This window comes from Prionailurus viverrinus, chromosome A1 (genome assembly GCF_022837055.1).
Source record: "Prionailurus viverrinus isolate Anna chromosome A1, UM_Priviv_1.0, whole genome shotgun sequence".
NCBI lineage: Eukaryota > Metazoa > Chordata > Mammalia > Carnivora > Felidae > Prionailurus > Prionailurus viverrinus.
The window spans coordinates 157,404,239-157,420,950 of record NC_062561.1 but is presented as its reverse complement, the minus strand read 5'-3'; the positions used below and the strand labels follow the sequence as shown (position 1 = coordinate 157,420,950).

Sequence of the window (16,712 nt, the reverse complement as noted above, 5' to 3'; positions counted from 1 at the left end):
CTCTCTGCCTCTCCCCCACTTGTGCTCGGTTTCTCCTTCTCAAAAATAAACATTAAAAAAGACATTTTTTTTAAAGAAATTAATTTTTATAATGTAACTTGACTTTACAAACAAAACTCTAAGGATTTAAGAAGTTACCAAAGAGATTTGGAAAGCTTTTTAAGTACACATACCATAAAACATAATTACTGTGGAAAAAATTCACCTAACAATTCTCATCTCACTTACATCTACCTAAATCACTTGCTCCCAACAATTATATTCGGATTACCCATGAAAATGTCATGAGATAGACAAAGTCAGCCATCCCAACCTATTTTTCTTGCTGACAAATATTTTAACAGAGATAACATGAACTTATTTCACTAATAAACTCAGGTACAGTAAGTTGTATGTCTGCATTATATTCAGTGTTGATAATTTTAAAGACATGTCTATTGTAACTAAACCAATGAACTTAAACTAGCTTTAATACTAACTGCTTTTCCAAATTATGTGGACCTAAAAGGCATTTGTGTTAGGTCTTATGTATTTCTCAGAATTTTAAGATTACTTAATCCATATAAGCACTTGTTTGTTTTTGAGCAAATTAAGTAGAATTCTTTTAAAAACTGGTATTAGCAACACTATCCAGAGGTAGAATAATACATCTACCACACACAATATAGCTGTTTTAAAATTTTAGCCATGAGATGGGTATGATAATGCAAACCTTACTGGTATTTAAAAGAGCAGTTGGATCCAAATTTTGTTTTGACAGTTGAAATAAGTTAAATCACCTGCTCAGATGGCTAAAGCTTTTCAATATTTATGGAGATGACACTTAAGATTTTTTATTCGCCTTATTTCCACCAAGCTCCTTTTTCCCTCCTTCTTGATAAAAAACTTTTTCCTAAAGTTTGCATTTCAAAGAATGGCTCTTAGTTCTTATAGGATCTGGGGGTAGAAAATTCACATCACAAAAGCACAAAGTATCCATAGTTTTCTCCAAGATTCAGCTTTTGGGATACATTTGCCTATTATCAGAGATGTGGGGTAATTACTATCTAAATTTTGCCTTCTTTTTAAGTGAGGGACAATTCTATTTTCAATGTCCCAATCTTTTACAGTATCTACACAGATTTATAAGGGAGACTTGAGGGTTGGTAATTGTTTCCAGGGCTTCATTTCTGGTTTTGCAAAGATCTGTAAGATAAAGACTTGCATCATGGAAAGGATTTCCGACTAAGATAGAAACCAAAAGATTCCCTTATCTATAACTTCAGGGTTTAGTGCAATATGCCTCTGTAAAGTTTCTATTAAGCATTTTAAAACACAAAGGCCTTCATTCAGACTGTACAATTCAACCTTGGACCAATTCACCTTAGGGGAAAAAGCCTCTACTATTGCTTCTATCAGATCCCAAACACCAGCCTTCAGGCCTTCAGCTGATCATCTGTTGGAGGATCTAAGAGATACTTTGTGGTCACCAGTTTCCTATGGGAGGCAGATTTTTCCTCAGGGAGCCATCTGGCTTGTCAGTTAACTACAGCGACATCATGGGTGGGGAGAACACTCTTTTGCAGCTAATCAAGGTCTCTGTTAGTAGTGTTGTGAATGGCCATTAATGTTTCTGCTCTCTAAATTTGGTATGTCTTCTGAAAGTGGAGGTAAGAGGGCTTTATAATGTGAAAGATCTGCTCCTGTTCTTGGGTCATGAATTCTTTGCAGTGGGGGTTCCAGGATATATCCTCTAGGGACACTGCATAGGAAGGCCCAAAGCTGGCAGGGCCTGATTACAAAGCCCTGGGAAGTAGGAGGAACTGTATGAAATAGTAAAGTGAGGCCTACTGCCTGTCACAGGTGCTTCTGTTTAAATTTACTTCCCAGCCTTCAGCATTTAAACTAGAAACCTGTACACTCGCGTCTGAAGTACAAACTGAAAAGCTCCAGGCAAATCTTTTAGAGAAAGTAAAATTTATACAGGCAGCTGGGTGTATACGGAATCTTCTAGGGAAGGCAGGGGAATTCGGGGAGTTAGGGAATTTGCTGAGGAGATGGGACTGGAATTTAAGACAGAGAATTTACACTGGATGTGTACTATAATTTTTGTTCTAATTTCTGTTATTTAACCTTGTAAAGGAGTCCCTAAGGCTACTGATTATATTCCTTTGGGTCCTTTTTTTTAAACTCTTTTTTTCAGTTTTATTTTATTTGAGAGAGACAGAGGCAGTGAAAGTGGGGGAGGGAGAGGGGCAGAGAGAGAAATAGGGAGAGAGAGAATCTGAAGCAGGCTCCGCGCTGTCAGCTCAGAGCCTGATGCAGGGCTCGAACTCACAAAACTGAGATCGTGACCTGAGCCAAAACCATGAGTCAGATGCTTAACCTTCTGAGCCACCCAGGTGCCCCCTTTAGGTCCTCTTTTTAAATCTGGTCATTCCAAAGGCACCAACTGTTTAAGATGACATCTCTCTAAAATTTTTCCTTTTAAATATAACCAATTATATATTTTTGTATTATAAAGTATCTACTGTCTGGCCATTGACAAGAACGACTGTGTATTAATCTTAATAGCAACTCAAATTAATAAGCCTTTTTGTGGAAAAACCCGGAAGCAACTTTCTATGTTCTGAATCAATTTTTACCATGGACACAAGAGACATTCCTCAAGTGGGTACAGAAGAGGCAGCCCCTATGATTCAAGAAGTTCACTCAAAGAGTCTACAAAAGTTGTTACAGTAAAAATGGTATAATGATAACACTGTCTCAGGTTTCCAAGGAGAATGTGAGACATCTCCAGTCACACACATGCTAATCTATGACACCAGGCAGGCGCTACTGGAATGGGACTTTTCTAGCACTGACAAAATGACACAGGTTGAGACGGCTAAAACCCCTTATGGACTGAGTGGGACCTCTCATAACAAACTCCCCTCATAGACTGCACACTCAGAGAAAGAGAGTGCTGCTTGTGACTTCATGTCTCGGAACTCCAGTCTATTTGAGTGGCCACCAAGATGCATGCTGGTATGTGCGCCTTGCACCTGGCAGAGAGGATAGAAAATATTCTCACTGGTCACAAAGCCAAGTTCTCAAGGTACAGAATGAGAGAAAAGTAAAACCTCATCCAGTTTTTCTTATATGTACACTAACTGAGCCTCAGGGCTCTCAGAGCCAGAGTAATACTTAATAGGGACATGTTGCTCAGTTGGAAATTTTGAGTTATTTTAAATCAAAGAACCTCACTGCACAGAAATTATCTTGAGGATGATGGGTGACCTAGTGCCAATCTAACCTATTCTAGGACCAACTTATCCTAACATGGGGTCACTGAGTTAGGTAGTGAGCACTCTAATAGCTTTTAAGTGCTTGACCCGTGCCCACCAATCTTGCAGCTTTGGCTTCCAAAAGTCTTCACCTTATGTGCATGTTAACGCACAACAAAGCTTGTCTAAACAAATGCCAATTTGATAAGAGTCAGAGAACCGTGAACTCACTAGTCTGTGAGGTCAGTGGCTCAAATAGCAGGTTTATAGGGCTTGTGTTTGTTACACCCTACAATTTTCCTCCTTATGAATAATAACACAACAGAGAGACAAAGAAAAACAGTGACCATCTTTGAGAGGAAAATGACCAATAAAAACCAAGAGAACTTGGGGTGCCTGGCTGGTCAACTGGAAGAGCATTCAACTCTTGATCTTAAGATCATGAGTTCAAGACCCATGTTAGATGCAGAGATTACTTAAATAAAAAAAAAAAATTAAACAAAACCAAGAGTACTAATTACACACCTTTCCCAGAGTCCCTATATGCAAGGAACTAGTTTCACAAATATTTCCTCCTGCTAATCTAAATTTATAAAAGGGAAAAGAGGACTCTCACTATTCTTGCTTCCACTGGACGCTGCAGGCAGAGATCTGGGAAACTGACATGATAAGAATTCTTACCTTCTGTGGCTTTCTGAAAATGGTCCCAGGATCTCTCAGCTGCAGCAGCCACAGAATGTCCACCATGCAGACACTAAAACTATTCTCTTTCTGTGGCCACTTGTAGGGGAGGAACATTTTTTCCTCCACCCTTCTAGGTTCTTTTGGCTGGTGTCTTAATTAAATTGACATAAGACTAACAGAAGAAAAACAAATTTAATTCCTTTCATGCAGGAGCCACACACAGACAGGAGAGGTTCAAAGACACTTGGCAATTGAGGCAATTGGGAAAAGCAAATGTATGGTAACAAAATGTCTGTCATACTATGCAGAGACAATGGGACACATACAGGAATCAGAACAAACAGACCCTGCCAAGTTAGCCCCAGCTTACCACATCTGGCCCATACTCTTTGTATAGAAGGCCTAGTCTAGGAAGAAAGTTACTTAAATTATTTTAGGCAGTTAAGGGGGAGATAAAACTCTTCCTAAAGTCTGTTGGTCCTCAACTGTCTTTAGCTCAAAATAACCCACATGCCAAGGTGGCACATTTTGGGGTGGCATATTCTGTTCTCCCTTACTACAAACTCTGGAAAAAGTCAATAAAATCAGCAAAATAAACATAACAGGTTAAAATGCATTTTAAAAATTGAACAGAATGACAAACTAAATATCAATATGAAGTATAAAACTTGACCTCTGTACACAGGGGCTGAGTTCCTTTGGGCTGAAAAGACTCCAGACACCCAACAAGAGTCCTATCCTGCTCAAATGCCTTAACAAAAGGCTCAGGGCTGGTATTCCTGCAGTTCTTGATTGTCTGAATTTTGACTGCAGGAGGGGGGCATAGCAGGGTGAAGAGGGAGAAAGAATGAACTAAGTGGGTGGGGAATTCCTCCAGGGAACATTTGGCAATGTTTGGTTGTCATAACTAGTGTGGGAAGTGCTACTGGCATTCAGTGGCCAAAGGACACAGCTACTACTGAAAGCCCTACAATTCACAGTTCATAGGACAGTCTCCAACAACAAAGAATGATCCAGCCCCAAATATAAACAGTGTCCAGGCTAACCTAGAAATTCTGCCTTGCCTAAAGACCTAAACTTCTTGCCTTGAGGCAACACACTGCCATATAGGCAAAGGGCTCTGGTCAGATGTTAAGTAGATCCACCTAGCCCCACACATACAGGAGACTGCTCAATTCAAATAAACCTTTCCAAAATAGCCTCCACTGAGATACAATTATAAGAACTGGAAATGAGAAAGGAGTTATTTACAACCTTTTGTTACAACTGACTACTTACAACCTACTGCACTGTAAATACTGAAACTGTGCAAGCAGTAAGAATGATCATCAAAAGATTTTAATCAACTTGCCATATGACATTTTATAAATTTAAGGTGTACAGCCTGTCACTTTGAAACTTTTATATACTGTAATGTGATTGCCACTGAAGTAGCATTTATTATATAACATCATTATACTACAATATTATTATCTGTGTTCATCATATTGTATATTAGATAGATCTCTATGGCTTATTTACTACTCGCTTCAAGTTTGTAGCCTTAAACACAATCAACTTTATCCCCTCACTCCCCATCCTATAGTAACCACCACTGTGATATGGAAAACAAAGGCAAAAGAAGCGTAGAAGAAAAAAATATTAAATTTCCTTTGCAGCCCACTGACAAGTACTTAAGACAGGCAGAGGGACCTTCCTACATGAACTCAAATGCCTCAGTGTTAGTACTTTGCTAGATGCAAAAGGCAACCTTAGCCTGACATTATGATGTTAGCCCAACCTCCAGGATCCTGTAAGTTTTCTTTAACATACGAAAATCCCTTTGAAAACTTCCTTTATCTCTACTCCCTGCCAACCCCCCTGCCCCCCACCCCAAGCTATAGGTTAGCAATTATCCTCCAAACATATGGCCCCCTGATACACACCTGAAGAGTCTCATGACTAAGGTTTTACTAGAGATTAGTAAATGACCTTATTCTTAAACAGCAGCTAGCCCCTCAAGGTCCCAAAAACCTTGCTTCCAAATTCCTTAGAGACTTACACTATCCCTAAGCCCCTCCCAACTTAATAGTGTATCATCAGTCACTCCTCACAATCCCAGTGTAGCTTTTTCTGCCCATGATTCCTGTCGCTGTGCTTTTGCACCAAAGACATCCCACGAACTCTTTCTTGACCGTTTGATTCCAGAACCCAATGTATGTCACATCAATTTTACGGGGTTTGCTTTTTGTTTTTTGCAGGTTTGACTTTTTAAGATTCCACATGTAAGTGACTTCATACAGTACTTGTCTCTCTCATTTAGTGTAACGTGCTCAAGGTCCATCCATGTTGTTGTGAATAGAAGAATATCCTCCCTTCTCATGGCTGAATAAGAGTCCATGGTATATGTATACCACATCTTTTGTATACATTCATCCAACGATGGGCATTTGGGTTTTCCCATATCTTGGCTATTGTGAATAATGCTGTGACAAACATGGGTGTGCATAAGCCTCATCAAAATCCTGTTTTCATTTCCTCTGGGTATGTACCCAGAAGTGGTACTGCTGAATTGCACGGTGGATCAATTTTTAATTTGTTGAGGAACTTCCATGTTATTTTCCATAGTATTCGGACTACTTTACATTCCCATTAATAGTGTGTACAGGCTCCCTTTTTAACACATCCATGTGAACCACTGTCTTGTCTTCTTGATGATAGCCATTCCAACTGGTGTGAGGTGATATCTCACTGTCATTTTGATTTGTACCTCCTTGATGATTAGTGCTACTGAGCATCTTTTCATGTGCCTGTTAGGCATTTTGATTCCCCTTTGGACAAATTTAGTTCTTCCGCCCAATTTTTAACAGACTGTCTGCTCTCAAGTTTTGTTAGCTCTTTATATACTTTGAATATTAACCCCTTATCTGATATATGATTTGCAAAAATTTTCTATTCTGAAAGAATTCTTTTGAATATTAAATCTCTAGTTATACATTAAAAAAAAAGCCTATCATCACAGTGTTTATTACAACCAACTGATCTCTTAACATATCACCTCTAAGCAGAGGCAAAAACAAAGTAGAAATAACTTGCACTTTATTGTTCAAAGGAGATGATCCAATTGAAGTTATTCACCCAGAAAGAGCATTTGATAGGCTTTTTAAAAAGTGTTTATCAAGTCATGCCACTCCCTTGTTAAAAAAAACTTTTTTTTTTTAAACGTTTGTTTATTTTTCAGAGAGAGAGAGAGAGACAGAGTGCAAGCAGGGGAGGGGCAGAGAGAGAGAGGCGGACACAGAATCTGAGGCAGGCTCCAGGCTCTGAGCTGTCAGCATAGAGCCCAACTGGGGGCTCCAACCCACAAAACGTGAGATCATGACCTGAGTCAAAGTCAGATGCTTAACTGACTGAGCGACTCAGGCACCCCTAAAAGAGCTTCTAACTCATCAACATGGCTTAGGAGTTCCTCTGCAAACTCTCTTACAATTTCTTTGCCTTTATTCTGGCTACTCTTCTTGCATCTTGCCATCAGCTAGCTACCTTAAGATTTCAAACAGGCCCTGCTTCTTCCTATCTCAGTTTTGGTAAATGTTGTGTCTTCTAATGCAAACATGTTTCCCTGTCTGCCCAACTCCTACTTTTCCTTCAGGTTCTGTTCTACATGATTACCTGATATGAAGTATAAGTTCACCCATCTCAACACCTAGTTTTTCTTGTTTGAAGCACTCAGCATTTTTAAACGATATATTTACATTAATCTAATTATAGTCTGTTTCTCTCACCAAAAACTCCAAAAAATCAAGGGCCACGTTTTGTTACCCACCCCTTCACTAGACACAGTATTTATTTCGGTGCTTAGTAGAGTAGCAATAAAAATATGTTGAATAAATAAAGTGAATAGAAACATTCTGATGAGATAATTAGTAAAATTATGAAAACATGTTTATGAAAGAGGTCTGAAAAATGGAGAGGAATTAAAAAATAAAAGAGTTTGGAAACATTATTTATCAGGAAAAAATAATAAAGTAGTCTGCGAAGGGTAAAGGGAGTTTTACTAAATTTCTCTAAAGATGTAAAAAATATTATAGTACATTTTGATGACATGTTTTCTTCCCAGTAAAAGCAGGAGAAAAAATAAGTTTAAGTTAGAAGTTAAGAAACAATATCTTGCTATTTTTATAAATAAAGTTTTACTGAAACATCACCATGTCCATTTATGTTCTGTGTATGGCTGCTCTTCGTACAACTGCAGAGCTGAGGAGCTGGGATAGACTACGAGCCTGTAGAGCCAACAATGCTTACTATGTGATATCATACACAAAAAAAGTTTGCCAACCCCTGGTTTAAGCCAATATACTAGAAATTTCAATAAGCATAAAAAAATAATTTCAGATCACCTGATCTTAAAATATAGAAAGGGATATAAGAAAACTCTTTCTGTTCAAAGTGTTTAGAAATAGAAGGACATCAATGTGGGTTAACAGACATGAGATCTGAAGGAAAGAAAAAAGGATTTTACTTATCTACTGAAATATCTTCTACCTTAATCTTCTACAGAACAAAAACGAACAACAGTTTTACTAAACTGAAATTAATAGATTTGAATCTGAGTAGCATCATAATATGATTTGTATTTTTGCACTAAGAAAAACAAAAATGTACAGTTGGCCATGAGAAAGATGGACCATTATCTTCAATTAAATGTTATGTAACAAACTATAACATCTTTACTAGTGACTTAGGAAAAGCAAAAAGCACCTGATGAAAAATGCAAAGAAATTTTTAAAAAGGGAGTATCCAGAGATAAAGAAATCGTTCTTCATCAAAATACTGACATACTGACAAAAAGGACATTATTAAAACACCTGGTCCACTTGTAGGGATAAAAGTTATTATGCTATTAAAGTCCATGATAAACACTTTAATTTTGTATATTAACTATAGAAAAGCTACTTACTGTTCTCTTAAACTGTTCACTTGATTTCTGTCTCTTGACAATAGTAACAAATCAAGTCATACTAACAACAAAAATTTAGGAAGATATTAATTTGAACCATTTTAGAAATGTCTTTTTTAAAACTGCCCACCTGTAGCTGAATTAGAAGCCCAAAGGACCAATTATGTGTGTTTTGAGAAGAGTTTAAAAAAAAAAAAGGGTTAAGCCTACTTTTCAAACATGGATATAGTTTAAATCTCAACTAGAGTTTTAAATACTAGTGATCAAACATATCAGGGGGAAGCAAAGTAATTGTTCAGTGTGTCAAAAAGATCGTAATGGTAACATTAACATCTAGCTTTAGCTTAAGTCAGTCATAGGCTCAAACTTGTTGGGTTTAAATTTGTCATGTGAAAGGAAGAAATAGCAGTGGATAACAATACCTTGCTTTAAAGTACAGTGCAAATCAGCATATGAGTGAAGAAAGCATTGAACCTGACTTAGAACATATAATGAAACCCTATTAATACAGGCTCATATTTTCTGCATTTGGCTAAACTATGAGACAAATTGTATTACCTTCAAGGTAACCAACACATACTGGAAACAAGACATTTAACTATACTGATGGCCTCTAAAGCCACTGCAAATCCTGTCCTGGGTCCCCCAACTCAAAGAAGTTTCATTATGGAATACAAGCAGGGGAATCCTTTTAGCTAAATGTTCAGTTCTCATGCTAGCAAATAATGACAGAAATTTGCTATTTCTAAAACAACAAGAACATCAACGACAGCAACAAAAGAACTACCCAGTAGGAATGGAGTGAAATAAATAAGAAAGGATTTTAGAGGAATATTGAATTTGAGCTAAGGAATGTTAAAAAGTCAAACAACAAAGGCTAGCTACTCCACAAAAGTAACAGTAATCACCCCTCAGCTCAAAGAAAAAGGAAAAGAAGATACAATGCTTGAGATAAAAATCTTCTAAGTTCAGTAGTATAAAAGAGACCTCCGTTTGCAGAGGGCATCATCGAATAAATCCTGAACTCCAGTTTTAGTCCTGGATTCCTATTCTAGAATCTTTCTTCAAAGTATTAAAGTGATATTAAAGCATATTCAAGAACTTTTTCTTTTACATAAAACCTAGATGTACTGAAACACATGTATAACAAAAAAGAATACTTGGCAGTCTAAAATTTTTGCAGTATATAAAAAATTATCTTTTATATTTGAGGGCCACAAAAACTCACTTGTTTTAAAATACATTCATTTTAGGAAGTTAGGATACAAGTGAGAAAGAAAGAAATGACAAGATTCATAGTTCCCTAACCTGACTTTGAAGTTCAGGAATGGTGCCCTCAGGTCTTTTGGAAGTCTCCCCCACTCTGGAGACCAAGAGTTAGGTAGAACCGTTCATAAAGTGGGCATGTGAAAATGAGTTATTTTAGAGGAAAATTTAAAACTAGAATGGATGATTGGGGGAGGAGAAAGAGTGAGAAAATTATACATATGAATTACTTCTTTTTGCTTCATCCAGGCTCATTTGCTACACCACCAGACTCAATTGAAAATAGTAGCAGCTTTTTATAGTAAGAAAAATTATATAGCAACAGGTACATGGGGGCAAAAGCTTTAAACAGTGATAGTGAGTTAATAAGATAAACAAGTTAATGCAAGTGATTTTATAAAGTAAGTATTCTGAGTCAGTGAATTTCATTTTACTACTGTTAAGTATTTACATAGGAACAGACCTGGGAACTGTTCATATAGCACATATAAGATGAAGGATAATGCTTTCTACTCAACCTCAATGATTATAAGTATTAAAAGGACTAAAAATTGTTCTTACCATGTAAGATTCTGAAACGCCATACATAAAAAAGTTAATCCGCTACTTCAATGAAAAGACAATAAACTGATTTAAATTTGTCTAGTTAATAATTTTTTGAAATTAAAAAAAATTTGGTCAAATATTTACTTGCATAGGGTAGTTTACTTATAATTTTTAATTATATGATTAAGGAAAATATTAATAATATTGCATATAAATAAATATTTCCAGGTACTATTTTCTACATTACCATCTAATATTCCGTTTTTGTGAAGTCATCAAAATAATATTTTGAAAAATAAATAATGTGGTGGGGGTGAAGGCTCATGTAACATTTAGAGGAAAATAAGAGTATAAAATGATATATACGAGTTCAAGAGTATAAAAATACTTAGATATTACTAGAAAGAAATAGATAAAAAAGTTAAATGTTTATCTGCGTGGGAACATTCATGATGAAGAATTTTTACCTTCTTTATACTGTTTCTATGTTATGCATGCCTGTGTGTGTGTAACTATTTTAAGAAAGCTTCATATGAATGTACATTAAAGATTACAGACTGCCTAAAGGAAAATCACATAATAGGTCTAAGAAAAACAACACAGAACACTCACCATCACATGAAAGGGAAACATAACTTCCTAAGTCATCAGACATGTGCCGCATCACATTTTTACCCCTCTTCAGACCAAGGAAGATCCAATAATCTATTGCTGCTCCAAGAATTCCTGTGAGTAAGTAGGCTAGTTCATGTTTGAAGACCTAACATTAAGATGGGACAAATATTAGTAATGCATATTAAAATAGATATGTTTTTATTAGTGTTTATTTCAAATACTTGTTGAGGCAAACTTAGCTATTTAAAATTAGAGTACGCTAACACTAAAAGGTGTTCCTGAGAACCACAGCAAGCTAATTCCCTCTCTCCATTTTCTGCCTCTCCTTCCTCCCCCTATCCATATCTAAATCTTTATATCCATATGACAAAACCGCTAATAAAACAAAACCTCCAGTACTTATATACAGACAGCTTAGAATAAACTTTTAAAGTATCATTATTCAGGGGCGCCTGGGTGGCGTAGTCGGTTAAGCGTCTGACTTCAGCCAGGTCACGATCTCGCGGTCCGGGAGTTCGAGCCCCGCATCAGGCTCTGGGCTGATGGCTCAGAGCCTGGAGCCTGTTTCCGATTCTGTGTCTCCCTCTCTCTCTCTGCCCCTCCCCCGTTCATGCTCTGTCTCTCTCTGTCCCAAAAATAAACGTTGAAAAAAAAATTTAAAAAAAAAAAAATAAAGTATCATTATTCAACAGTGTCAAGTGCTTTACTATGGCAGTAATTCCATTAAAACATGGAGGAGATATCTGGCTTCTGTGGATTTCTGTTAACAGGAATACAGAGATATTAAAAAAAAAATTGACTTAGCCATCCCTGTTTATATATAAAATTAAACTTTCCATTTCTCCATATGGCATACTCCAGAAAAAGACTTAAAAAACACAATGAATAAGAACTTTAGCAAACAAGATTGTTGTAAAGAAACAGATTGGTTAAAATTCTAATTATTAAACTGTATCAAGTTACATTACCTAATTTAGAGATGTATAGGGATCAATTCTTAAAGATGAATATTGTTCTATATTATCACTTCTAAACATTAAATTCCTATAAAAAATAAAGCAAGCATACAAACTTTAATTACAGTAAGTATGCTTTACCCTAATGTGGGAAATCTCTAATTCACAAAATATGAAGGCAAAGAGGTATAAAAATATTTTTAAACACTTTTGATTTAAAAATTAACACTTTTCCACAATGACATTAAAACTAGTTGAAATTCCTTTACTTTCGGTATTTGTTCTTTAGGTGGGTTGGATGTGTGAAAAAAAATGCCAAATTAACAGCTGGGTACAAAACATGTGAAAAGATTTTAATAAATAAATGTTATAGTATCCAAATAGATGGTAAGTGCTATGTTCCGCAACTATACTAAACCTAATATGGGGTTAAGGGCAGAGAAATCACGAACCATCAGAGACTACTGGATTTCTTTCTCCTGCCTTCAGCAGACAAGGTTCCTACAGTATAAAATATTTCATAAGAATACCATCATTCCTTATTATAAGAAGCTATTACTAACTTCAAAACTAAAGTTCTAGTTCTGGTTTGTTGTGCAAGCAGCACATACACCAGGCCTGCCACAACAGTGTTTACTGAGGAAAAGCCCAGAGTCAGGGTGCTTAGGTAGGTGTGCAAGTTCCCTGTGGCTCTATCACACTGTATGGCCGTACTGCATTAAGGCAGGGCTGGACATTAGAATGTGAGAGAGAGACTATGAAGAATGGGGCCGAGGAGATTTTAAGCTGCATGGTTAGGGAAGCACTACCCTTCCTGTAATATCATCAGGAGCCTCAACACAGAACCTTGACCACAGCTCGATGCTGCCAGGTCAGGATTCATGACTGGGCATCAGCACCACCCTCTCACCCACCCTGATTAGAGGGCTGTGTTTAAGTCTTGCAGTTGCAGCTGTGTGACCCGGGCAGCTAGCAGTAGGACTGGCTGTATCAGCAGGCGGGAAAGTACCAACTCCGCCCCTAGTACCCTGGTAGGGTCCGAGCCATAAGCTGACCACAACTCACTCCCTTAGGCATTGAGTCTTAGCTAGTCTTCAAAGTAGTTTGCAGGAAGCCAACTCTTGACTTTGTAAAGCCAACATGGAGATAATCACTCTGAGCAAGTTTTATTTCTCAGGGTTCAACTTATCAAGAGAACATAAAACAGGACAGTGAGAATCTACATTTGAACTAAAAGTTGATCATATCAAGATCCATGCTGCAGAATGTTCCTTGCAACAAAATGTTTATCTGAATGTCAGCAATGACACTACTTAGGAAACTATCGAGAGATTGGCAAATTTTGATTTCGCAAAATATTCTCCATCCCAAGAGTAGAATAAATCAGGATCACTTCAGATCCCTAGTCATAAGGCTCTGAATAGGGAAAAAGGAGGTTAGCCCACAGAGCTAAGTCTCATGTAAAACCACAATCCAGCACTCCATCAATTAAAAAAAGACCCCACAAAATCAACCAGTTGGGACCTTTCTCTTTCCTTACACAAATGTATGTACACATGTACTTGGTACCACAAATTAATTTTGATAGTGCCTATTATCCAATTTACCTTGATACTACTGTTATTAAATAGAGACAGGTAGTACTTGCAAGGAATTACTGTAGCTTCTTTGCCATGGTAAGAAAGATCTTGTTAAAATTATTCTTACCTGTGTGACATTAGCTAAGCATCCATACTACCACATATTCATTATAGTAAATTTTTATACAAAAAGACACTTTCAAATCAGGGTTTTGGACCCTTTCACGTTTTATTCTTATCTATGCCACTCACCGTCACCACAGGGCCAAGATATTGCCCTATGGACTGTACTCACTGTGACTTTAACAGTGTATAAATAATGCTACCAATTCTAACAGAGTGAATATATATGATTTAGAAGGAGATTAGTGAGAATATGGCAAATATATCATCAAGGGAGACAAGCTTTCCTGGAATACTGAAATGTTTGCTAAAGCTGAAAGAACAGAAAACCCTGAGAATTAACAAACAAATGAAAGATAGACATGATCTGCACATGACATATATTTATCTTAGAATCCCCTTTCTAATGTGTTAAAGTCTATTATCAGACATTTTGTCAATACAGTTCTCTAGTGTCTCTATTGACTGCCAGTACAAGTAATCTCCATTGAATCAATCAATTTGGTGATCTTCCAAAAACCGACTAGTGTATCATGTAGAACAAACTACAATCTTGGCCTTCTGACTCCCAGGTTAGGGCTTTACATAATATCCCATGGCAATAGAGGACACATGGCTCCTCCAGTACCTCTGTCAGAAAGATGCAAACATAATACACATAATGTGCCTCTTCCTGTTTAAAACACTGGCATCTGAAGCAAGAGAAAGTATGTTGCAATGGAGACTTGGCCCCTAGTCAAGACTTTGCCCTAACAAGCTGTGACACCTTGAAGAAGTTCCTTAAACTCTTTAGCCTCAATTTCCTTATTTTTAAATACAAAGTAGCTTCCATTTCTACCTATAATAGTAGGGTTATCATTAAATAGCACTTAAAGATATCACAAAGAAAAGTAGGACTAACCACCAAGCTTAGCAAAATTTATACCTCCCTCCTAACCTTGACACAGCTCACCTCTGCTCTTTGCCAAGGAAAGCCCAAAGCTTTCTCAGATTAATGACAATGAAATTCACTGCCATTGTGTCACTCTGCAACACTTGCTGATTGACATTATGACAAAACAATATTAGCATAAACTGAGGACTTCTGTTTAGCTAATGACTTAAATTGAATGCTTCAACTCAGCAAATCAAGAAACAAATGCTTTATAGTACAGAAAATGATGTCTGTGAACATGCATGGAATTCTTGAAATTGGAAACTGCCAAAAAGATTTAATTAGTTCAAGAATGAATTCTAGCAGATAAGGTAACACATACACACAAAAACCAGTTTATATGAATTTACACAATTCAAATGTTAAATAAAATATTAATCTGTCAAGTTTAAAGTTTAATCTGTCAAGTTCTAATATTATAACCGATGCTACAACTGCAATGCTTCACAAAATGTTTAATTTATTTAAAAATCTGAACAAAAATCTTTAAGTTAAATACGGGTAAATCTGTTATTATTTACATCAGCATTTCCTGAGTAAATTTCTATCTTTGACAGTACTTTTGTAAAACTGTGAAAATGTCAGTGTTATTATTATTTTCAGTTATAAATGAGTAATTTAATCTATATAACCCAAATGGATAAAAAAGAAATACTCCATAATAAGAAAATATTTTCTATCCCTAATGATTCTATGATCTAAAAAGTACATAAAAAGACAGACAGTAATTAATAAGAATGTTACCAGTTTCTTTTAAATTTTTTTTTTTAACATTTATTTATTTTTGAGACAGACAGAGAGAGAGCATGAATAGGGGAGAGTCAGAGAAAGAGGGAGACACAGAATCCGAAACAGGCTCCAGGCTCTGAGCTGTCAGCCCAGAGCCCGACGCAGGGCTCGAACCCACGGACCGTGAGATCATGACCTGAGCGAAGTCGGACGCTTAACCGACTGAGCCACCCAGGCACCCCAGAATGTTATCAGTTTTATCTTAAAAGTATTACAGAAGTATTAAACTCAACTGCCGATGAAGTATCATTTTATGTTGACTAACTTATACACATGTATATAACCCTATTTTTTTTTTTAACCCTGTTTTTTTAAATAAGACTACTCACTTGGTTATTGCCACATAATACAACTCCTTGGTCACAGAGACAAGCAATACTCGGAAATAATTCTCCCTTTTTAATGCCAAATTAAAGAAAGTTTGGGGCCTTTAAAAGAATTTTCCTTTTTTAAAGCCTCAGGTACCACCTAAACAGAATTCTGAAAGACCAGTAAGGGCTTCCGTTTCTGATAATAGAGGCCTAAGTAATTCAAATATATGCTGTTAAAGAAGAAAACTAAAAATGTTGAATAAAATAGGTAAAACATCTTCTGGAAACCTATTAAGAAATTGCTAAGTCAAGATCTAGGTAAAAAGCCAAATGAGGCACTCAAAGCTAGATGACTTTACCCTAAGGACACTTGTTGAATCCAGAGAAAGAGCTGAGATATAAAACTGTGGTTTTTGGAGCCCAGAGGAAAAGGAGTATAAAAGCCATACCCAAGGCCTAATAAAAACTGTTTGTATTTGTAGCCCTGTACTTCACTTGGGATTACCCAGGAACCCTCAAACCTGGCAACAGAAATTCTCTCCAGAGGAAGATATTCTGTCTTTGTCATGTTATTGTTTTTACAAATAATTTTTCAAATGTGATTTATGGCATATAGTAAATGATAACTAGCTCATAAGAGAATATATAAAACACAAGAGAAGTTAACAGGAGAAAACAGGTAGACTTACGAAGCCTTCAGATATGCAACAGTCAGTCAAAGACT

The 16,712-nt window shown here is 36.6% G+C and overlaps 1 protein-coding gene across 3 annotated transcripts in view; it reads right to left on the bottom strand.

Moving 5' to 3' along the window:
- Positions 1 to 16,712, bottom strand: part of SLF1 (SMC5-SMC6 complex localization factor 1) — an 85,056-nt gene that overhangs the window by 14,060 nt on the left and 54,284 nt on the right. For all 3 annotated transcript variants that reach the window (XM_047877394.1, XM_047877413.1, XM_047877403.1), the window contains one exon: positions 11,293 to 11,440. In XM_047877394.1, coding sequence (XP_047733350.1) covers positions 11,293 to 11,440 — 148 coding nt within the window. The remainder of the gene's footprint in view (positions 1 to 11,292; positions 11,441 to 16,712) is intronic.